Source organism: Typopeltis vanoorti, chromosome 17, assembly GCF_054136105.1.
Source record: "Typopeltis vanoorti isolate ZY-2024b chromosome 17, IOZ_Tvanoo_1.0, whole genome shotgun sequence".
NCBI classification, from domain to species: domain Eukaryota; kingdom Metazoa; phylum Arthropoda; class Arachnida; order Uropygi; family Thelyphonidae; genus Typopeltis; species Typopeltis vanoorti.
Window position 1 is genome coordinate 42461708 of NC_143565.1, and position 19788 is coordinate 42481495.

The 19788-nt window shown below is 34.5% G+C and overlaps 1 protein-coding gene across 2 annotated transcripts in view; it reads left to right on the plus strand.

Moving 5' to 3' along the window:
• PICK1 (protein interacting with PRKCA 1) overlaps nucleotides 1-18923 on the plus strand; it is a 170162-nt gene extending 151239 nt beyond the window's left edge. For both annotated transcript variants that reach the window (XM_090407330.1, XM_090407331.1), the window contains one exon: nucleotides 18416-18923. In XM_090407330.1, the coding sequence (XP_090263456.1) occupies nucleotides 18416-18666 (251 nt within the window). In that variant the 3' untranslated portion in view covers nucleotides 18667-18923. The remainder of the gene's footprint in view (nucleotides 1-18415) is intronic.
• The last annotated feature ends 865 nt before the right edge of the window (nucleotides 18924-19788 follow it).

Sequence of the window (19788 nt, forward strand, 5' to 3'; positions counted from 1 at the left end):
AGCACTCATTAACTGAACAATCTCCTTAGCTTCCGACACTCGTGTACCATCTGCATTCAATAACGTTACTCTTCCACCATTCTTTCTTTTGCTTGTGGCATAACGATAAAATTCTTTTGGATTACCTTTAGCTTGCACAGCCAATTTCTTTTCATTCTCCGTTTTAGTTTTCCTCACAATACTCGTTACTTTTCTAGCCTGAGCTTTATATATTTCATAACTCCTCTCACTCTTATTCTCACAATATTCTTTCCACATCATCATCTTCTTGTGGTTCTCTTGCTTAATAAGGGTTGCACACATCCATTTCACTCCCAACCTATTTATTCTTCAAACACTAAGGATACATTGGAATACTGCCTCATTCAAGCACTTTTTCAAAGATTCCCATGCATTGCTGACATTTTTTCCATTCAGTAACTGATACCATAGGAACAAAGATAGTTCCTATGGTATCAGTGATCATAATTTCCAGCTTAGTAGTTCAGCATGTAGCCTGTTTTAATCGGAGTTTCAATACAAGTAGATACTTCCCAAGAAAGAACAGCATGATCACTGTCACCAATTGGTGGTAAAATAGCCATATTCTTGAGAGACCCTTTCTGATGCTATGAGAAAATCCAATGCACTTTGACCTCAAGTTCCTTCTTTCACATGCTGCTTGAGAAAATTGTCTTGCAACAATTCAATAAATTCATCCTCTTTCTTATCATGAGATTTCTCTTCTACCCAATCAATGGTTGAAAAATTAAAGTCACCCATAATGATCATTCACTTGGTACCCATAAGGCTATATTGGTGATGCATTTCTTTGTCCCCTACAACTGAGTCGCCAGGTCTGCAGCAACACCCCACCATATATTTCATTCTGTTACCCTCCACTTCACACCAGATAGACTCAAACTCACCGCTACATGAGACATTGTTACCATCATTGTTTTCTTGTATTTCTACCCTAACTGGACTTAAGTCATCTGATATCATTAGTAGCACTCCTCCTCCTCTCCTATCTCTTCTGTCATTCCTAAAATAGTATATCTGTTACACTAGATCCCACTTACCATATCTGATTCTGATAGTCAGGTTTCACTAATGCCAACAATCTTAGGCCACATCATATTCAATAAAGCAACAAACTCAACCCCTTTGTTTTAATGCTCCTGGCATTTGTGTATAGACATAATAAATTACAACCTAGCCTATTCTTATAATTAGATATGCAATCTATTTGGTCTTTTTCTAGAATTTTCTCTTTTCCCTCCCCAGACATACTTAAAAGGTCCGAACCCAAAGCATATTTTTTGACCCCTTTGCCACATACTTCAAGGATATCTTTTTCTCCCATTTTCATGTCACCTTTATCATCTCTAACTCCTTTTATAGCACTCTTTCCTCCATTTCTAAGTTTCTTCAACAACCTCCAGAATATCTTGCCGCTTTCTTGATATTTATTTTCTATGTTCTTGCCAAAGTCCTCCGATGACTTTTGTTTAGCTAGTTTTACACAGTGTTTCGCTTTCTTACATTTGTCTCTGTATTCTCTAAAAGAAAAGCTGACTTATTTGCCAGGAACATTTGATATGCTTTCTTCTTTTCCTAGACTGCCTCTTTAACTTCCTGTGTCCACCATAGAGTTCTGATTTTTCTATTCTTGCAGACAGCCTCATTCCTCTCTGGCTGAATCAATCAGGGTTTTCTTCAAGGCTTGCCACTGAATCTCCAAGTTTTGGTTCCTGTTCTCAAACTCTTTCATTTTTCCTTCAATAATCTTTGTGTATTTTAGTCTACAGTTAACATCTGAGAGCTGCTCAACTTTTATTCGCTTTAAAACTTTCTTACATGTTATTCTTTTCACTATGAAATTCAATTTTATCCTCCTCAAGACTAAGTAGTGATCACTTCCAATTTCAAATCCTCTGTACACTCTGTTGTCCTGCACCAGGGAGAAAACATCACTATCAACAATAACATAGTCAATGAGACTTTTCTTATTCCTTGCCTCTTCTCTCCATGTGAATTTGTGCACATTTTTATGTTGGAACATGGTGTTAGTAATAACCAGTCCATGTCCTGAGCAGAAATCCAACAGGTATTTGCCATTATTATTAGCTTTGCTCTTTTCTCCAAATTTTCCCAAAATTTTTTTGTATGTCTGACAATCATTTCCTACTCTGCTATTTAGATCCCCAACAAGGACCAACTTTTCCTTTTTGATTATGTCAGTTGCTTTTTCTAAAGCATCAAAAAATTCCTCCACTTCTACCATAGTAGAACCTTCTGTGGGACCATAGGCACAAATAAGTCTCATTGTCCACCCCATTCTGATATTAGCCTACATCCCTACTTGAGACTGCCTGCCATTCAAGAAGATTAGCTTCGTATTTTTTGTTGAATACTATGGTTACTCCTTCTTTTCCTTGATTGTCATTTCTTGAATATAACACTTTGTATTTATTGTTCAGAAAGATCTCACCAGTTTTTGTCTTTTTTGTTTCAGTCACCCTTATTATGTCGATCTGGTACTTATCTAATTCCTCAGCTAGCTCAATTTCTTTGCCATTCAGGCTTCTTATGTTGATAGTACTGATCTTTAACTCTGGTGATGTTGAGTTGGGGTGTGTTTTCAGATTTGTTCCAGTAGCTGACTTTTCGCTGTTCACCCTGGTTCCCTGGAAAACAACGGGGGCCTTGTTTAACCGGGCGATGCTCCAGCCGGCATGAAATTTTGTCATGTTGTACCATCATTTTGTATAATGGTTTAAGCCAATAAGAATACAATATGGTTGGCTAAATCCCAAATTGCCAGCCCATCCTCGTTCGTTCAGTATCCAGGTAGATACCCAATAGGGTGCACCACGAGAAGGTGAGGATTGGACATTCAGAAGCCCTGGTTAGTTCCCCGCATTCCTTTAAAGGCTATGTGGAGGTCTCCTCTCAGTTATACAGCTTTGACCTTTTCACTCTCAAAATATTTATTACAGATTCTCTCACTAGTTTCACACTCCTTCCACAAATCTTTCAACTTATTATTATTACGTGACACCTCCAGGGAGTCCAAGGACTCATCGTGGGAGGGCACACTATTCTACTTCGCTAAATACATCTCATCCTCTCCACTACTACTTAATTCTCCAACTATGGCATTACTACCATCAATGGCATCTATCTCCCACCATCACCAACAACGGTATTTTTTGTCTGTAAATTGTGTGTGTTCTGAAGGCCGATTTGTCTGTATACTTGGGATGAAAAACTAGAGTTTCCAGGAGGGAAAAACCCTGCTTCCACCGTATGTGATCGGCTAACTCACCTTCAACTGAAAAAGCCCATATAAGGATTCCCCACGTCACGACGAGAATTGAACCCAGGTCTTTTTTAATAAAAGGGCGCAATGTTCTGCTATTCTTCCAATTGTGCTATGGTGATGCTATTAATTTGTGCAATGAATACACCTCACAAATTTTACACTGAACAAAATCATGCAAGTTTAGCTTGCCCAGCAAAGACATCTTGACTGCCATGCATAGGCACCCTACTGAAGGCATATAATGTAAGAAATTATACACATTACCTAAGTCTAAATAACTCATTCTGTCTCATACACTTAGAAAGAAATACAGTAAACTAACTCAGTATTATTACTAAACATTTGAAAAAAAATTACTTATCTTTCTGTAGGGTTATGAATCAATGACATTCACCAGATATCCTCAAACCTAATATCATATTATATATGATATTATTTTATTTTATTCATATAGTCCACAGGACTCATTTTAGGAGCACCCACATAATTATTGTTCGTAGAATACTTGCAACTTTCTGGAGTAACCCATTTCCATTCATTCATACCCAAAAACTCATCCTAAATCTTTTTAGCAACTTAGTAAACACACATTATTAGTGAATCCATAAGGACCAGAGAAATAATTTGTTGCAGTGTAAGGATTACCATAGTGAATTTGTGGAAGAAAAGAATGATTCCCCACAGACAGACACCAACACACCATTCCATTGAAACAAAGAAAATTGCAGGAATCAGAATAGAAGAAATGGTGTGAAATTGTACCACAGAACAATGTTTATCTTTAGCAGAAACCATGGCATAAACAAAGGAAAATGGCTGGAAATCATATAGAACCCAAACAATTGTCAGGATCTATACATAAAGAACATAACATGAAAAAAACAGATGCAAAGAATAACTGAATATATATAAGAAAGAACTAAAAGAGTATAAAATTATGAAAATAAAAATTCGGAATTAGCATTTAAATTTCAAAATATTACGTTAAGTTTAATGTAACTTGAAGTCTTGATGATAAACTATATATGTACAGTCTATATCATTAAATCAAAAATAACCTGAAAACTTCAGCAGGCAATTAACTTTGAATTAGTCACCTTTAATTACAAAAGGAAAGGAAACTAAAGTGATCAACATTAGTCAGATTAGAGGAAGGGAAAAGCGATTGGCATGGGTAGTATGAACAGTTCCATTTCATAATTGGACAGAGACTTGAACAGTTGGCATGAAGTGATATTGTTCTCTCAGAACTGTAAATTAAAGAAATATGGCACAGAAGACTGTTTGAAAAATTCATAAGGTGAAAAAACTATTATTATTATAATCTAATAATAATATAAGGTAAAAACTATTCTGATTTAGAATTTTTGATTTCTTAGTCTAAATTTTTGATTTTAATAGTATAGTCTGCACATATTTAGTTCATTGTGAAGATTTCATGTAAGCAACATTAATTTAAGCAAAACATGACATTTTGAAATTTAAACATTAATTCTGCATTTTTATTTTTATAATTTCATACTCTTCTAGGTCTTCATTATAATATCTCATTATTGTTTCCACTTGTACTTTTTTTCATGTGTTGTTTTGTGTTCTTGTATGTTTGGTTCCTGCCATTTTGCTTATTCCATTTCTCACAATTTCCTTTGTTTCTATTTCTCACAACTTCCTTTGTTCTTTCTCCCTCCATTTCCTGTGTTTATTTATGATTTTCCCACTAAATCATAAATAATTTCCCACTTTTGCTTACTGATTTCAACATCATTTGTCAGGAAATTTAGTTCCCTGTCATGAAAGGAACTAAGTTAAAAGAGAATAGGTTCGGTTTGACTTTCAGGACTTTCTTTGTTCTACTTTCCACAATTTCCTTTGTTTCTGTTTCCCACAACTTCCTTTGTTATTTTATTATTACAGTATTATTAATATCAGGCTTCCATGGAGTTAAAGACTCATTGTGGAAGGTACATAATATCACACACAAAGCTGATCAAACTGTGCCTTAATCTCATTCACGACACACTCGGACAATGTCCACTCACCAACTACTCTCCATGCAAAGAACCTACATCTTTATACAGTCCATGGATGGCCCCCCCTTCAAGATTCATACAATTATGCTCTCTTTCATTCCATCATTCAGTTTTCCATTTAGCAATAACTTGTATTCCAACAGAATATCAAATTTTCAACATATTCTTACCTTCTCTCTTCTTTTTTCCCTCTATTTCCTTTCTTTCTGTATGGTTCTTTCCATACATAACGTCATTCTGTCATCAATGTAAAATTTCCTACGATTTCCTTTGCCAACTGATTTTGATGTCATTTGCTAGGAAATTCTGGTCACTATCATGAAGGTTATGAGCTTTTACTATCGGTAATAGCTAGCTTAAAAGAGCATTGATTCTATGGTAATTGTCCAGCATTTTGTAATTCATGCACATTATTTCATTATAGTGGTGTTTGCTATAGTGTGCATCTACTGTATACATGCAAAGTCTATGGAATGTGTAGCTTTTGTCACTCCCCTCTGTATCCACTCCACTGTCCCCCATTCTCAAGAAATCCATTTGATAAATCTGCACATAGTATTCCAGATGTCATTGTATCAAAGCTTTATAAAGAGGAATAATTATCTCCTTATCTCCACTTATGTTATTATGTTATTCAATCAGTTGTCAGTATGTTATTCAATCCTTGTCCACCATCATCACCCCTATGCCAAATCCCTAGTCCCATCAATTTCCTGCAGTTTGTGTCTGTCACTGTAATATGTGAGTTGTAATCTATTCATCTCAAAGTACATAACCATACACTTTACCATATTAAACTTGAACCAGTATTCTTTGACCTTACTGTCAGTCTGTTTAAGTCATTCTGCAGAATATACTCCTCATTTAAAATTCTCTTGAATTATGTAATGTCATATATATATATATATATATATATATATATTATTATTATTATTATTATTATTACTATTATTATTATTACTATAACTTCTTGAGTATCTCCATGATGTCAAAGACTCGTAAGAAGCCCACTCACAGTTGTTCACACAATGCATGTTATACCTCTCCTTGAACTCATTCCCCAAATGAAACACTCGCCACCTCTGCCAACCCATTTCTTCTTGCCATGATTGAACATGGTAGGAAGACACCCTTTCCTATCATGTATTGAAAAATCCTTTAAAACCCCCTTTAATACCTTATATGTTTTTTATCATTTCTCCTCTTTATCACCTATCGACTAGTCTGAGGCCTTCAGGTCTACAGTCTATCATCATAGGGAGCATTCTGTAGACCCACCACATTCGCAATTACTCATCCCCTGGATCCTCTCTACTTTTTCCTCATCCATATGGAATCCAGGCAACCATATCTGCATGCAATATCCAGATGTTCCTTAATAAAGCCATATAATGGAGGAATAACAACCTCTCTATCCCTGCTCATCAGTGTGTTCTTCAGCAGCTATGAAATATGTTTGTGCTGTTTTGGCCCACTTTGAAATGTTACCCTCTAATCTTCAAGTTCCTAACCACAATCATCCCCAAATCCCTGGCATCATCAATTTCCTGCCTTTCAGTTCCATCAGTGTAGTACACAGTTTGTGATATCTTCATCCCAAAGTGCATAACCTGCACTTGGCCACATTCTGGCAGCCATTACATCCTTTACTCATACTTCCAGTATATTAAAGTCATCCTGCACGGTCTCTAAATCATCTCCATTGACCACCTATAGCTTTGCATTATCGGCGAACAACTGAATATTTCTCCTTAAATCATTTTCTATATCATTGATGTACCAATTAAACATGATGTACCACACGATTCAGTACACCTCCCTTTTTAGTCACCTTTCTTCTCCTGGATTTAGTTCCTCCACGTATATATATATATACAGGGTGTTCGGGATAAATTTGACAGTTTCGTAAGGAAAAAGAAAATCTTCTTTGTATCTATTAAATTTAATGAATTGACAAAAAAACATTACAGGCAGAGTTAATTACAATACTATCAACAAGATTTACTCAAAATAACCACCATTAGCATCGATCACAGCTTCAATTCTGCTTCGGAACCTCGAACAAGCTGATGCTACAGTCTCCCTGGGAAGGGCCGCAAAAACTGTTTTAATTTTATCCATTAACTGGGCTTTTGTATTACTGGAAGTGCGATTGGTGTCTTTTTCAACTGCGCCCCATACAAAATAATCCATGGGATTAAGGTCTGGGGAGTTTGGAGGCCAAACATTTGGACTGGTGAAGTCGTAGAAATTTTCAGACAACCATTTTTGACTTTTCCCAGAGGTGTGGCAAGGGGCCGAATCCTGCTGCCATACATACGGCCTACCATTGGCTACCCTTGCTATCCAGGGCTTGACTACAGTTAGCAACTCCACGAACAAAGCCCGAATTCCAATGCCAGGGTTCTTCAACACCTGTTCCTGCAGATTTGCGAGGAATTCTGCTGTACGAACGCAATCAGATCGTCTGCTAGGGATCTTTCTTCTTGCTACATCCTCGTAGTCACCATTGCAAGTCTCTAGTTCATGCCTGATTGTTTTTACTGTATTCAGGGAGCATTGGGCAGCAGTCGTAATATCCTTATTTTGATGGCGGGCACGAATCATCATGATACAAGTTATTCTCTTCCATGATTCAGGTGGGTTCCAGCTATCCATCCTTTCTGACATCTTGTATATGAATGAAGAAGGGTCCAACCTTTTAAATGAAGAGAAGTGTGTGTTAATACATGTAACTTACGGAAAAATATAATTAATTATAAATATGTCAAATTTATCCCGAACACCCTGTATATATATATATATATATATATATATATATATATATATATATATATATATATATACAGTTTTTTTACACACTTTTCAGGGGACTGATGGAAAAAAAGTGTAAATAGCAGAAAATGTAAAAAAACATTTAAAAAGGCTAAAAGATGACTTACTGCTAGTATGTGAGTCTACATACTAGATTACAAAATTTAATAACTGAAAATAAATGAATTTACAATTACTTACATTTATCTATTTAAAAATATCTTTAATTGTTGATTGTTTTTGCTTTTCGTTTTTTTTTACTTAGCGCCAGATTGCTTTGCATTGAGTTCAATGCTTGACCTGTTTTTTACTATCGTGTTCAAAGTGGACACGGAGAGTCCAAGATCGTTTGCTCAATGCATACATGTTTCAGCATGCCAATCTACATGTCGCAGAATTGCCAACTTTTCTTCTACTGAAATACATTTTCTGTCTTTTTTCTCCATGTTACTAACATGGATAATCCACCACCGCAACTTTCACACGCTAAATTACGTAGCAGAAATTCTGCAATATCAATTCATACTGTGATTGAAAAGGCATAGTATCGCTCATCACTACATTACTGCTGCAAACGTGCAAGTCACCGTGATGGCGAAAGCGAAACTACAGCTGAAAGTAATGTCATCTGGCAACAGAAATGATCTGATTTCTGCAGAAATCGATTCGAAATCAGTATTTCCACCTGAGAAAAAAACGCAAATCATGGGAAATAACGTCCACATCAAGTTGTTAATAGCAGAAAAACAATATATCGTAAGAATAGGCCTTAAGAAGGGACCAACGGGAAATAACATAAATGGCAGGAAAACGTAAATTGCGGGAACGTAAAAACGGTGGTTTACTGTGTATATATATATATATATATATATCTTTTATATTTGCCTGTTATCCAAATCAACAGCACCTCCAGTTATCTACTCCTATTGTCACATTTGGCACCTCAAAATCTCCACCTGGATGATATACACCTTTGCAATATTTAATTTCGCTCAATAACTCAACTATTTAATTTCCATAGTTTTTCTTCCTTACTGCATAGTGAAAGACTCTGAGATTTTCTTTGGCCTTCCTTACTACACAAGTAATCCTTCTTGCCCTTGTCTTGTACTGCTCATAGGCTTGCTGATCACCTTTTTCTTCACATTCCTTCCATAACACTTTTTCCTTTTCAGCCTTTCACCCCTGCCTAATGATGCTGCTCATCCCACTCCTTCCTTTGTTTTTGCTAACTCAATTTGCTTATACATTTCTTCATCGCCACCCTCTACATTCCCTGATTTATCCTCCTGATTCCGAGTATATTGTCTATACTACAATTTTTTCAAACACCCCTAATCATCTCCCATGCATAGCTGTCTTCCTCTTCCAAATTCTTAAGCCATGGTTCACTTAAGTTGACTTCTCAGTTTGCTATAATCACCTGCGTAATTCCACCAATATCCCTTCTTAACAGAAGATCAACTTCTATTTGGCCTGAACCCATCTTGTTCTTTTCTCAATTTTTCTTCCACAATTTTTCTCAAGTATGCTTGCATACATCTTACCTGGAAAACTTAGTAGAAAAATTCCTGTATAATTATCACATTCAGCTTTAGCCCTTTTTTTTTTTTTAAATGTGAACTATGAGAGCTCTACTCCGGTCATCTGAAATTCTACCTTCTGACCAGGCTCTCTGTATTATACAGTGTAACCACAGCAAAACTTTTATACCTCCACATTTATTTGAGCTCTGGTTGAATATTATCTATTATAGCTGCCTTTCCCAATTTCAGGCTTTTGGTAGGCTTTTTCAAATTGGGTATTTTCAAGAGGAATGCAGACTTCCTGTTTGCATTTCTCTTGAAAAATTTCTCCTACTGATCTGTCACTGCTTGGTTTTGTTTAACAGTCGTTCAGAGTAATTACTCCAGAGATCTAGGATATCCTTATCTTCAGTTTCCATGTCATTTTTATCATCTTTCATTCCTTTTATAGTCCTCTTTCCTCTATTTTGTGCTTTTTCAATAGCCTCCAGAAGTTCTGCCACCTTCGTGATATTTAGCTTTTATCTTCTTACAAAAGTCTTCCCATGATCTTTGTTTAGCTACTTTTACACATAACTTAGCAATGATATATTTTTCTCTGTATTCTTTTAAGGCATCTACCAATTTGCTAGGAACTTTGAGTATTTTTTTTTTCCAGGACCACTTCTTGAACTTTTTATGTCTTGAACACAAAAAGTTAAAGAAGTTAAAGTTATTTTTCTATCCTTGCAGATAACTTTATCATGTTGCCCTAGATGAATCAAAGATTGTTTTCTTCAGTTTGCTGCTGTGACTCCAAGGTTTGTTTTTTGTTGTCAACCTGTTTCATTGTTTCTTGAATTAGTTAAGTCTACAGTTTACCTGTAAAAGCTGCTCGACTTTAATTCTTTTTTTAAAACTTTCTTACATACTGTTCTTTTCAGTGTGATATTCATTTTTATCCTACTTAAACTAAGTGATGATCACTTCCAATTTCAGATCCTTTGTATCCTGAACCAGCATAAAGATATTGCTATGAAAAATGACATAATCTATGAGGCTTGTTGAAGCACACTGTTTGCAATAATTAGTCTATATCATGAACAGAAATTCAGCAGGTACTTACCATTATTATTAGCCTTGCTCTTTTCTCCAAATTTTCCAAAAATGTGTCTTTATACCTGGTAGGATTCGTTTCCTACTCTGCTGTTTAGATCTCTAACAAGGACCACTTTTTCCATTTTCTTCATGCCAGTTGCCTATTCTTATGACTCGAAAAATTCTTCCACTTCTTTCTTAGGAGAACCTTCTGTGGGACTGTAAGCACAAACAAGTTTCATTGTCCATTTCTCCATTTTGTAATATGCCCACATAACTTGACTTCAAATTGCCTTCCAATCAAGAAGTTTGTCTTTATGTTTTGTGTTGAATGCTATCACTACTCCTTTTCCCTTGATTATTTCCTGAACATAGCATCATGTACTTTTTATTTAGTAGGATCTTACTTGGTTTAGTGTTCTTCATCATCATCATATGTATCAAGGATTTAGGCCTAGCATGGCCTGTTCTGGCCTTAGAAGTCATCGTTGAATCGTTTAAGAGGACGTCCTGGTTTTCTTTTTCCTAATGGCTTGTACTTTAAGGCTTGTTTTGGTAATCTTTCTGTTTTCATTCTTTGAATGTGTTCCATCCATTTATGTTTATATTTTTTAATTTTTTCTATTACTGGTTCTTGGTTTAATTCTTTCATAATATCTTCGTTTCTTTTGTGATCAAATAGAGTATACTTTGCAGTTTTTCTCATGAACTTCATTTCTGCTGTTGTTAATCTTTGTTTGTCTTTTTGTTTTATTGTCCAGATTTCACTTCCATACATTAACACCGGTAAGGCTAATGTATTGTATACTTTTAGCCTGGTTTGTTTTTGAACTAGGTTTGGTTTAAATATAGAGTTAATTACACCTGTTATTTTTAAATATTTTGCAATTTTTACGTTTATATCTTTTTCATTTTCATATGTGATCATACATCCTAGGTAGTTAAATGAATTCACCTGTTCTAAGATCTTGTTATCTATTACTATTTTAGTTCTTGCTGGATCTTGTCCTTTAAAGGCCATAGTTTTTGATTTTTCTGTTGATATTATCATACCATAATCTTTGGATATCTCATTTAGATTTAAAATAGCTTTCTGCAAGTTATCTTCAGAATTTGTAATTATTATTTGGTCTTCTGCAAAGAGGAGAGTGTTTAAGTTAACTGTAGGTGAAAGTTTAATTCCTTGGTGTAAATTTGTACTCCATTTTATTATTATTTCATTTAAGTAGATATTAAAAAGAGTTGCTGAGAGGGGACATCCCTGTCGGACCCCTTGGTTTATCTCTCTTGTATATGATAGCTCGTGATTTAATCTTATTTGTATTTGATTATTTTCATATATACTTGTGATAGCTTTTAGGATATTATTTGGTATTTGTCTTTCTTTTAATATGTTAAATAATATGTTTCTTTTAACTTTGTCAAATGCTTTTTCAAAGTCAATAAATGCAATATGTGTTTCCAAATTATATTCTCTTCTTTTCTCTACTATTAATTTTAGGCAAAAGGCTGGGTCTATACATGATCGTCCTTTTCTAAATCCATTCTGTACCTCTAGAATAAAGTTTTTGGAATATTTCATTAGTTTGTTATTTAAGATTCTGCTATATATTTTGCAACAGGAATTTAGTATACTGACACCTCTATAGTTTTTAAGGTCATCTCTATTACCTTTCTTAAAGATAGGAATCACAATTGCTTTTTTCCATTCTATTGGAGGGATACCAGTTGAGTAAATTTTATTTAAAAATAATAAGAGTCTTTTTTTGAATCTTGTTCCTGCATATTTATATAGTTCTGAACCTAGCTTATCTTCTCCAGGTGATTTTCCGTTTCTTGTTTCTTTCAGGCTGATTTCTAATTCTTCTTCAGTTATTTCCTTTTCATTTTCGTCAATTGTTTGCCAGTTGTCTTTTTTAAAATATTTGTCTGTCCACAGTTCTGTGTAGTAATTTAGAAATTCTTCTAATTTTAATTCAGTGTTTAATTTTATGTTTTCTTTGGTATCTGCATTTAGGTGTTTCAAAATCTTATATACATTGGGTCTTATTTTATATAAATCATGTTCTAAATTAGAAACAAATTTATTCCATGATTATCTATGTCTTTTTCTGACTTCTCTTTTAGCTATGGCTCTTATTCTTTTATATTCTATTTCATCTTCTAATCTTTTACTGCTTAACCATTTGTGATAGGCTTCTTTTTTTCTTTTTAATTATTTCTTTGATTGTATCATCCCAGATCTTCAGTTTTTTTCTTTTATTGAATTTTTTGGTCTTTCCTAAGCTTTCATTTGCTGCTGCATTTAGTATCATTTTTATATTAAGCCATTCTATTTCTATTTCTTCATTTTGTTTTATTTTATCTAGATATTGGTTAATTCTTTGTTCATATAGCCATTGTATATTTGTGTCATTTAATAGTCTAGTTTTATAAACAAATGTTTCAATTTTTCTTTTTGTTCTTGTTACTTGTAGCCATTTAGGTGGTAATCTTAATTTTATTTTAACAAGGAAGTGGTCACTGCTTATTTCATATCCTCTGTGAACTCTAACATCTAGTGAAAATTTTGATGTCTTTTCATTTAATATGAAGTAATCTAATATTGATTTCCATCCTCTTGCTGCCCAAGTATATTTATGTATGTCTTTATGTTTATAGAAGGAATTCATTATTTTTAGGTACTAAATACTAAATACATAAACTACAAAGTCAATCAATTTTTTACCATTTCTGTTTAGAGTGTGTTCTCCATGTATTCCTATATTATTATTAATTTTCGTGTTTCCAATTCTTGCATTTAAGTCTCCTGCTAAAATTATGTAGTCATTTTTATTTATTTTATTATATATGTTTTGTAGCTGATTATAAAAATCAATATTATCCTGTTCTCTTCCTTCTTCTGGGGCATATAAACCAATTATTGTTAAATAGCCTCTATCTATTTTTATTCCAGCTTCTATTATTCTTTCATTCCATAATTTATAATATTTTAACTGTTTTGAAAGGGAGTTATGTATCCAAATCATGACTCCTGCTTGTGCTCTTTGGTCTCTGTCGACTCCACTGTATATCACATTAAAATTTTCAGTTCTCATAGTTCCTTTTAATTTCTTTTTTGTTTCAGTGATTACTGCTATTTTAAAATTTCTTTCATTTAGTAACTGGTCTAATTCTATTTCTTTATATGCTATTCCTCTTACATTCCAGTTTGCTATGTGTATTATATTTTGTCGTTTCCATTTTCGTTTTCCCTTTTCCATTCCAGGGTCATTTCCCATAGATTCAATCCGATTATCTTTTTCCGTCAGCTTACAAGTAGGATTATGTTCTCCATGTCAGGGGACCAGCCTGACGATGGAATAGTTCAGTGGTAGTGCTGCTACCTTAAGGCTTCTGAACTAGCCTTCTTCCGAATTTAAACCCATAGGAGGAATAGGGTATAATGAAGGGGAAAGAGTAGATTATAGAAGAAATATAGTAAGGTTTATAGAGAGGGCATAGTTGTAAGGCCAGAAATGAAAAGATCCCATGGCCCTCGAGTACTCTAATAGCATAAGGGTAATAAAGTAAGAAGAGTTGGCTGATAAGGCCTTATAGGAAAGATTAAAGTAAGTGGATCTTCCTCAAAGTAGAAGAAGGAGAGGATAGATCTAGCTAGGGGGGTCCATGGGAGTGCCGCTTCCCTTACAATCAAGATGATTGCCCCTTATGGCCCTGTTGGTTCACGAGACCTATCAAAATTAATAAATATCAGTTGTTATTTTCAAAAAAAAAGTCAATGAAATCATTGCTTCTAACCCAGTACAATATGCTTTCTTTAATGAAAAAAAAAACACTGTAAAGCTTGTTATTCTTAATGAGGATAGACAGAGCTCTTTTAGTCCCCAACTAATCTGGAAGATTGATGGGCATCCAGTCTTCATCCATAGCTGTTAACTGAAAGCTGAATCCATGGCTACTAATGATTTCAGGGGTATCATGGAACAGAGCATGAATCCTAATAGTTATACTACTACTATTGTCTGAAATAGTGTGAATTCTGCAGTTTTTTTGAGTTAATGGGTTAATAGCCAGAGTTTTCAGGGGGGGGTGTCACACTTTCATGTTCCATGGGAACATGAAAGTGTGAACCAGTGAAAAGAAAGAGGCATAGAAATTTTAATCATTTACTATCTAGAATTAGACTTGTTAGTATTTCTTTTAGAAATTTAGTGCTTGTTGATGTTGGGGAGGGTAGGAGCATTTCCACAGGGCTACATTCATATATATATATATATATATGAACAGAACTAATATACAAGAAATGGTTTTACTGACATAAGAAGCATCTTTACTCTATTTTTTATTTTCAATATTTAATTCCAAACTGGTTTTGTAAAATTTTTTGCCATGTCACCAAAAATAAACTTTATATTTCAAATTTTGAAATAACGTCGACCTTGTTGGCCGAGTGGTTAGCATACCTGCTCTCCAGCTAAAAGGCTGCGGGTATGAATCCCACCATGGGTATGGATGTTTGTGATTGTCTGTGAAAATAGTGGTGGTGGTCGGCGGTAGATGCCGTTCATGTAGATGATGAAGGTAGTTACGGTTAGCGGAATGGTGGAGATGGGGAGTTGTAGAGTAGGTACCCTCCCTCGATGAGTCTTTGGACTCCCTGGCGGTGTTACGTAATAATAATTATTATTATTTCTGTGCTGTGATAACAATAGGTAATAATGGTTTAGAAATACTTAATACATGGACTGACATCCTATCTAGCTTCATGTCTTTATTTGCATTGAGGTTCTTCAATATCCCAAGCACTTTCAATTCGTTTACCTCTATCCTTATGTCAGTTAATATCACATCTGGCACTACAATATCTCCACCTGGATGGTACACACTAGCAAAATGTTCACTCAATAACTCAACTATCTCCTCTGCTTCTGTTGCCTCTCTACTATCAACACTTCTTGAAGTTATTCTTCCTTTTACTTGCCACATCATGAAAGAACTCTGTGGGATTCTTTAGCCTGTTCTTCTAGCCTGCTTTCATAATCAGCTTTTGCCTTACTATACTGGTCACCTTCTGGCTTGTACCTTGTACTGTTCATGAGCTTGTTGGTTGCTTTTTTCTCCATATAACCTCCACAGTTTTTGCTTTGTTCAGCAGCTCTTGCCTGATAATGCTAGATGTGTAGTCAGATACTATTTGGTTCAAACACCCTCCCCCTCGACTATCTCCTATAATCTGTCATAATCACCTGCTTCATAATTCTACACATATCCCTTCTTAAGTGAAAATTCCACATGAATGGCAGATCAAGATTGAGTGCTATCACAAGAGCCAGCACTTTTGAACACCTCATCCTCTTTATTATGTGCTGTATCAAGTAATTATATCTTAGCAGCTGTGTAAATTCCATTTCCTTTGCTCTCTGTCATCGTTCCTCTTCCAATCTGTACCTATATTTCTCATACCAGATAACTTCAAATACACTGCCCTCTACATCCCTGTTTTCCTGCTGAACTCCTCTTTTTTTGGGACTTCAATTTTTGGTTGTAAAACCCCTCCACCATCCTGTTCCATATGTCCTCTCTGAAAATACCATACCCATTGCATTCTATCACTATGACTATATCATTTTCCATCAACCAAGTCTCAAAATGCCTATAATGTTTTGCCAAATCAAACTAACCTATGCCAAAAAACTCCTCTGCAATATCTCCTTTGGCTAGCAACCTCACCTCTTTCAACCATGTGTTGTCTATTCCATGCAATTTGAACCTGCAAAGCTTTCAGCATTATCTGATCATTCTTCCATTCTTCCATTCCACTCTACTCACATTTGCCTAGGGAGGGTATTCTAAAAACTGTAGGTTCCCTGACTTTGCCCTTCCAAACTCTCACTGAACAACACTTTCTCATGACATCTAACTTCAAAGCTACTAAAATTTAAAAACTGTCAGCCTTAGCCTTATAAGTCCTTTTGTCCATCAAACCCACTTCACACTATTCTCCTGCACTACCTACACCATGAGTCATGAGTTCTCAGCTTGCCTCTGTCATACCGTAGCAGTAGCATCACAGTCCTTACCTCTGTTATTATTCTCATTCACTTGTGCCGGAAACTCTTTCATATCTTCTCACACACAACACTTGTCACCTACTAGATTGTTTGTGTCTGCAAGCATAAACATCTTATTCACTTTCCCCTCTCTGCATCCTAACAGCATTATTGTTATCATTGATTGTTACCCCAGTGAAACACAGTTTCATCACACTCTCTTCAAGCACTCCTCTTATCATGGAATTACCATGCAAAACTCTCTCCTTATGCTACCTCTTTCATACTCTTTTTCTCCTGCTTTGCACTTCACTACCACACCACTGACCAGCGATTTCTCCAACCATTCATTCTTCTCATCTTCTGCCTTTTTTTTTTTTCATTCTTCACACATACCAAAAAAAGTTTGTCAGAAGTGTAATCAAACCCATGCCCAGAGAACTAGACTGAGACTTAAAGGCAGTACCTTAGACCACTTAGTCATCATGACATGTGAATGATGTCACTATATATAAATGCTATTATGAAATTTTATAAATGTCTGTGTTTATTTTTTTTACTAGCATTAAATTGTATTGAAATGCTTACAAAAGTGCAGAAAATTTTATATATTTAAAAATGGTGATGTAACAATCTAGCATTGCATAATGGGATTTAAGAAAACACATTCTTGTAGAGGCCATTAATATTACCAAGGTATTCAGATGATATCATTTGGTCATACTACAAACCACAATTTAAAGAACAGTGCATAGCAGCAGTAGGCGAAGAATTTTGGAATAATCATGAAGACAGCCCAGAAGATTTCTGCAATAGTGAGAAGGATGTTGACTGGCAGAGATAATGATGTGGTGTTTCCATTGCATAAGGCCATGATATAAAAGCAAGTAACAAAATGATATGAGGACTATGGAACATTGACTATGAGGATGTATTCTATTTACTAATTTAAAGTTCATAGATAGAATACAGATGTTTTGATTGAAATATACATTGTTAAGAGATAAAATGAGCAGGTTGCTTTTCAGTGATAGAACTGTATAAAACAGTTGTGGAAGTTATGTAGAAAAAATTAGAAATAGGTTTGTGCATAGAGAGTGGAAGGTGAATTCATTGTATTGCTGAGATGATGGTGAAAGTGTGGAAGTCCTGTAATATAATAAATATATTTGATACAATGAATTTTAAGAGCTAGTGCTGAAACTGCCATTTCTAATTGGTCCAATTGAAATTGACTTTTTCCACATAAAATTCACTGACTAAACTAATACAGTGGGCTTAGCTGTTGTGATAGCATAAATTGGGAGCTTTTTTTCCCCTTAGGAGGTGAGGACTTCCTGCAGAAAGTATAGCAATAACTGGAATATTACTGGGATGTCTACTACATTATTCTTTCCCATATGTAACTTATAATCCATTTACAATACATTTTCAATTGTCAGTTGATTTCTAAGTCATTCTCTATGATTTTGAGTTAATATAAATTAGTAATCATTAGTAATATATAAATTAGTACTAGTGAAAGTAAAAATTATAAGTTCACTAAAACTATTTAAATCTAGTTTTATTGAAATATTCATAATTCTTACCTTTTTTGACACTTTCCAGTTCAAGACATAGTTTTCCAGTTACAGCGATTGGTTTCAGCATTATCTCGATATCATAATGACTGTCATGCAGTTATGAAAACCACTAATATTTTTCCTATTGAAGTAGATTTGTCACGAAGCACATTCCATTATCCAGATCCTTCCATTAGTCCTTACCAGGATGGAGATGAGGAAGAAGATGATGATGATGAACTCCTACAAGCAATGGAAGCCAAAGAAACAGAAGAACCGAATTTGCTTGGGGATTGAGGATAAATATCATGCCTCACAAATTCGGGGAAATAGACTAGATATATTTTAAATAATGGGTGAAAAGTTTAAAAGATCATGAATATTATTTTACTATATACACATATACATTCTTTTACATAAAAACATAACAATAAGAGTAATTGTTATTAAAAAACTTACTGTATTTTTATAATGGCTGACACATGTATAGAAAAATAAAATTTATTAAACTCCATTATATGTCATCTTGTGTTACAAAGACATCATCAGGGAGAGGAGAGAAGAGAAGAGAAGATTGGTGTTAATCTTCAATCACACAATATGTGTCAACTTGCTTGTATCTTGGTCACAGCTGAGTTATTAGTAGAATGCAGTATTAGAGTTCAATGGGAAACAATAGATAGCCTTTGTAATTCATATACAAGGCTACATAACTTATTAATATTATAAAAAAAAAATAAATAAATATATATATATATAAACATTGGCAATTACTTCCCAAAACTTTAAAGCAGGCATGCATTCAGAGTAGTTAAGATCTGAACAGTATTGTAAAGTTTCACAAGTAACAAATGATCAAAAATCTAATGGAATGAAGAATCTGGCTTGATTCCAAAGCTCTGTGTCTGGTGCCAGTAGCATGGTAAGAAGGCCAAACTTTTCAGATTCTAAGAATTTAATGTGATGTAGTCCTAATTTCCTTGGATTTTAATCTTAGCTGAACAGGATAACATGGTACTTGATAGACACCAGGCAAGAAGAGAGGCAGTAGTTTATCTTTAGTGGATAATAGAAAAGAAGACAGTTTCTGAGCTGGTTTAAAGGTGATATATAGATTATACTTATAAAGAATCCATGCTGTTTATTCAGATGTTCCTTTAAGGTAGGAAGGATATAGAAATTCTTTTTGCTTAAAATTGTAGTCTAGTTGAAGAATAATATCTGTTGATAATTTCCTGAATGGTAATTTCATTATATCCATTAGAAGTCAAGGTGATTTTATTTGATTCTTCCAACAGAAGGGAATCAGAAGAACAGATTTCATGATCTCTGTGTATAAGAAATTTTAATAATACCTATCTTCTGTGATGCATGTATCTGCCAATAAAGGAAGATTTTTCTATAAACAGAAAATTCAAT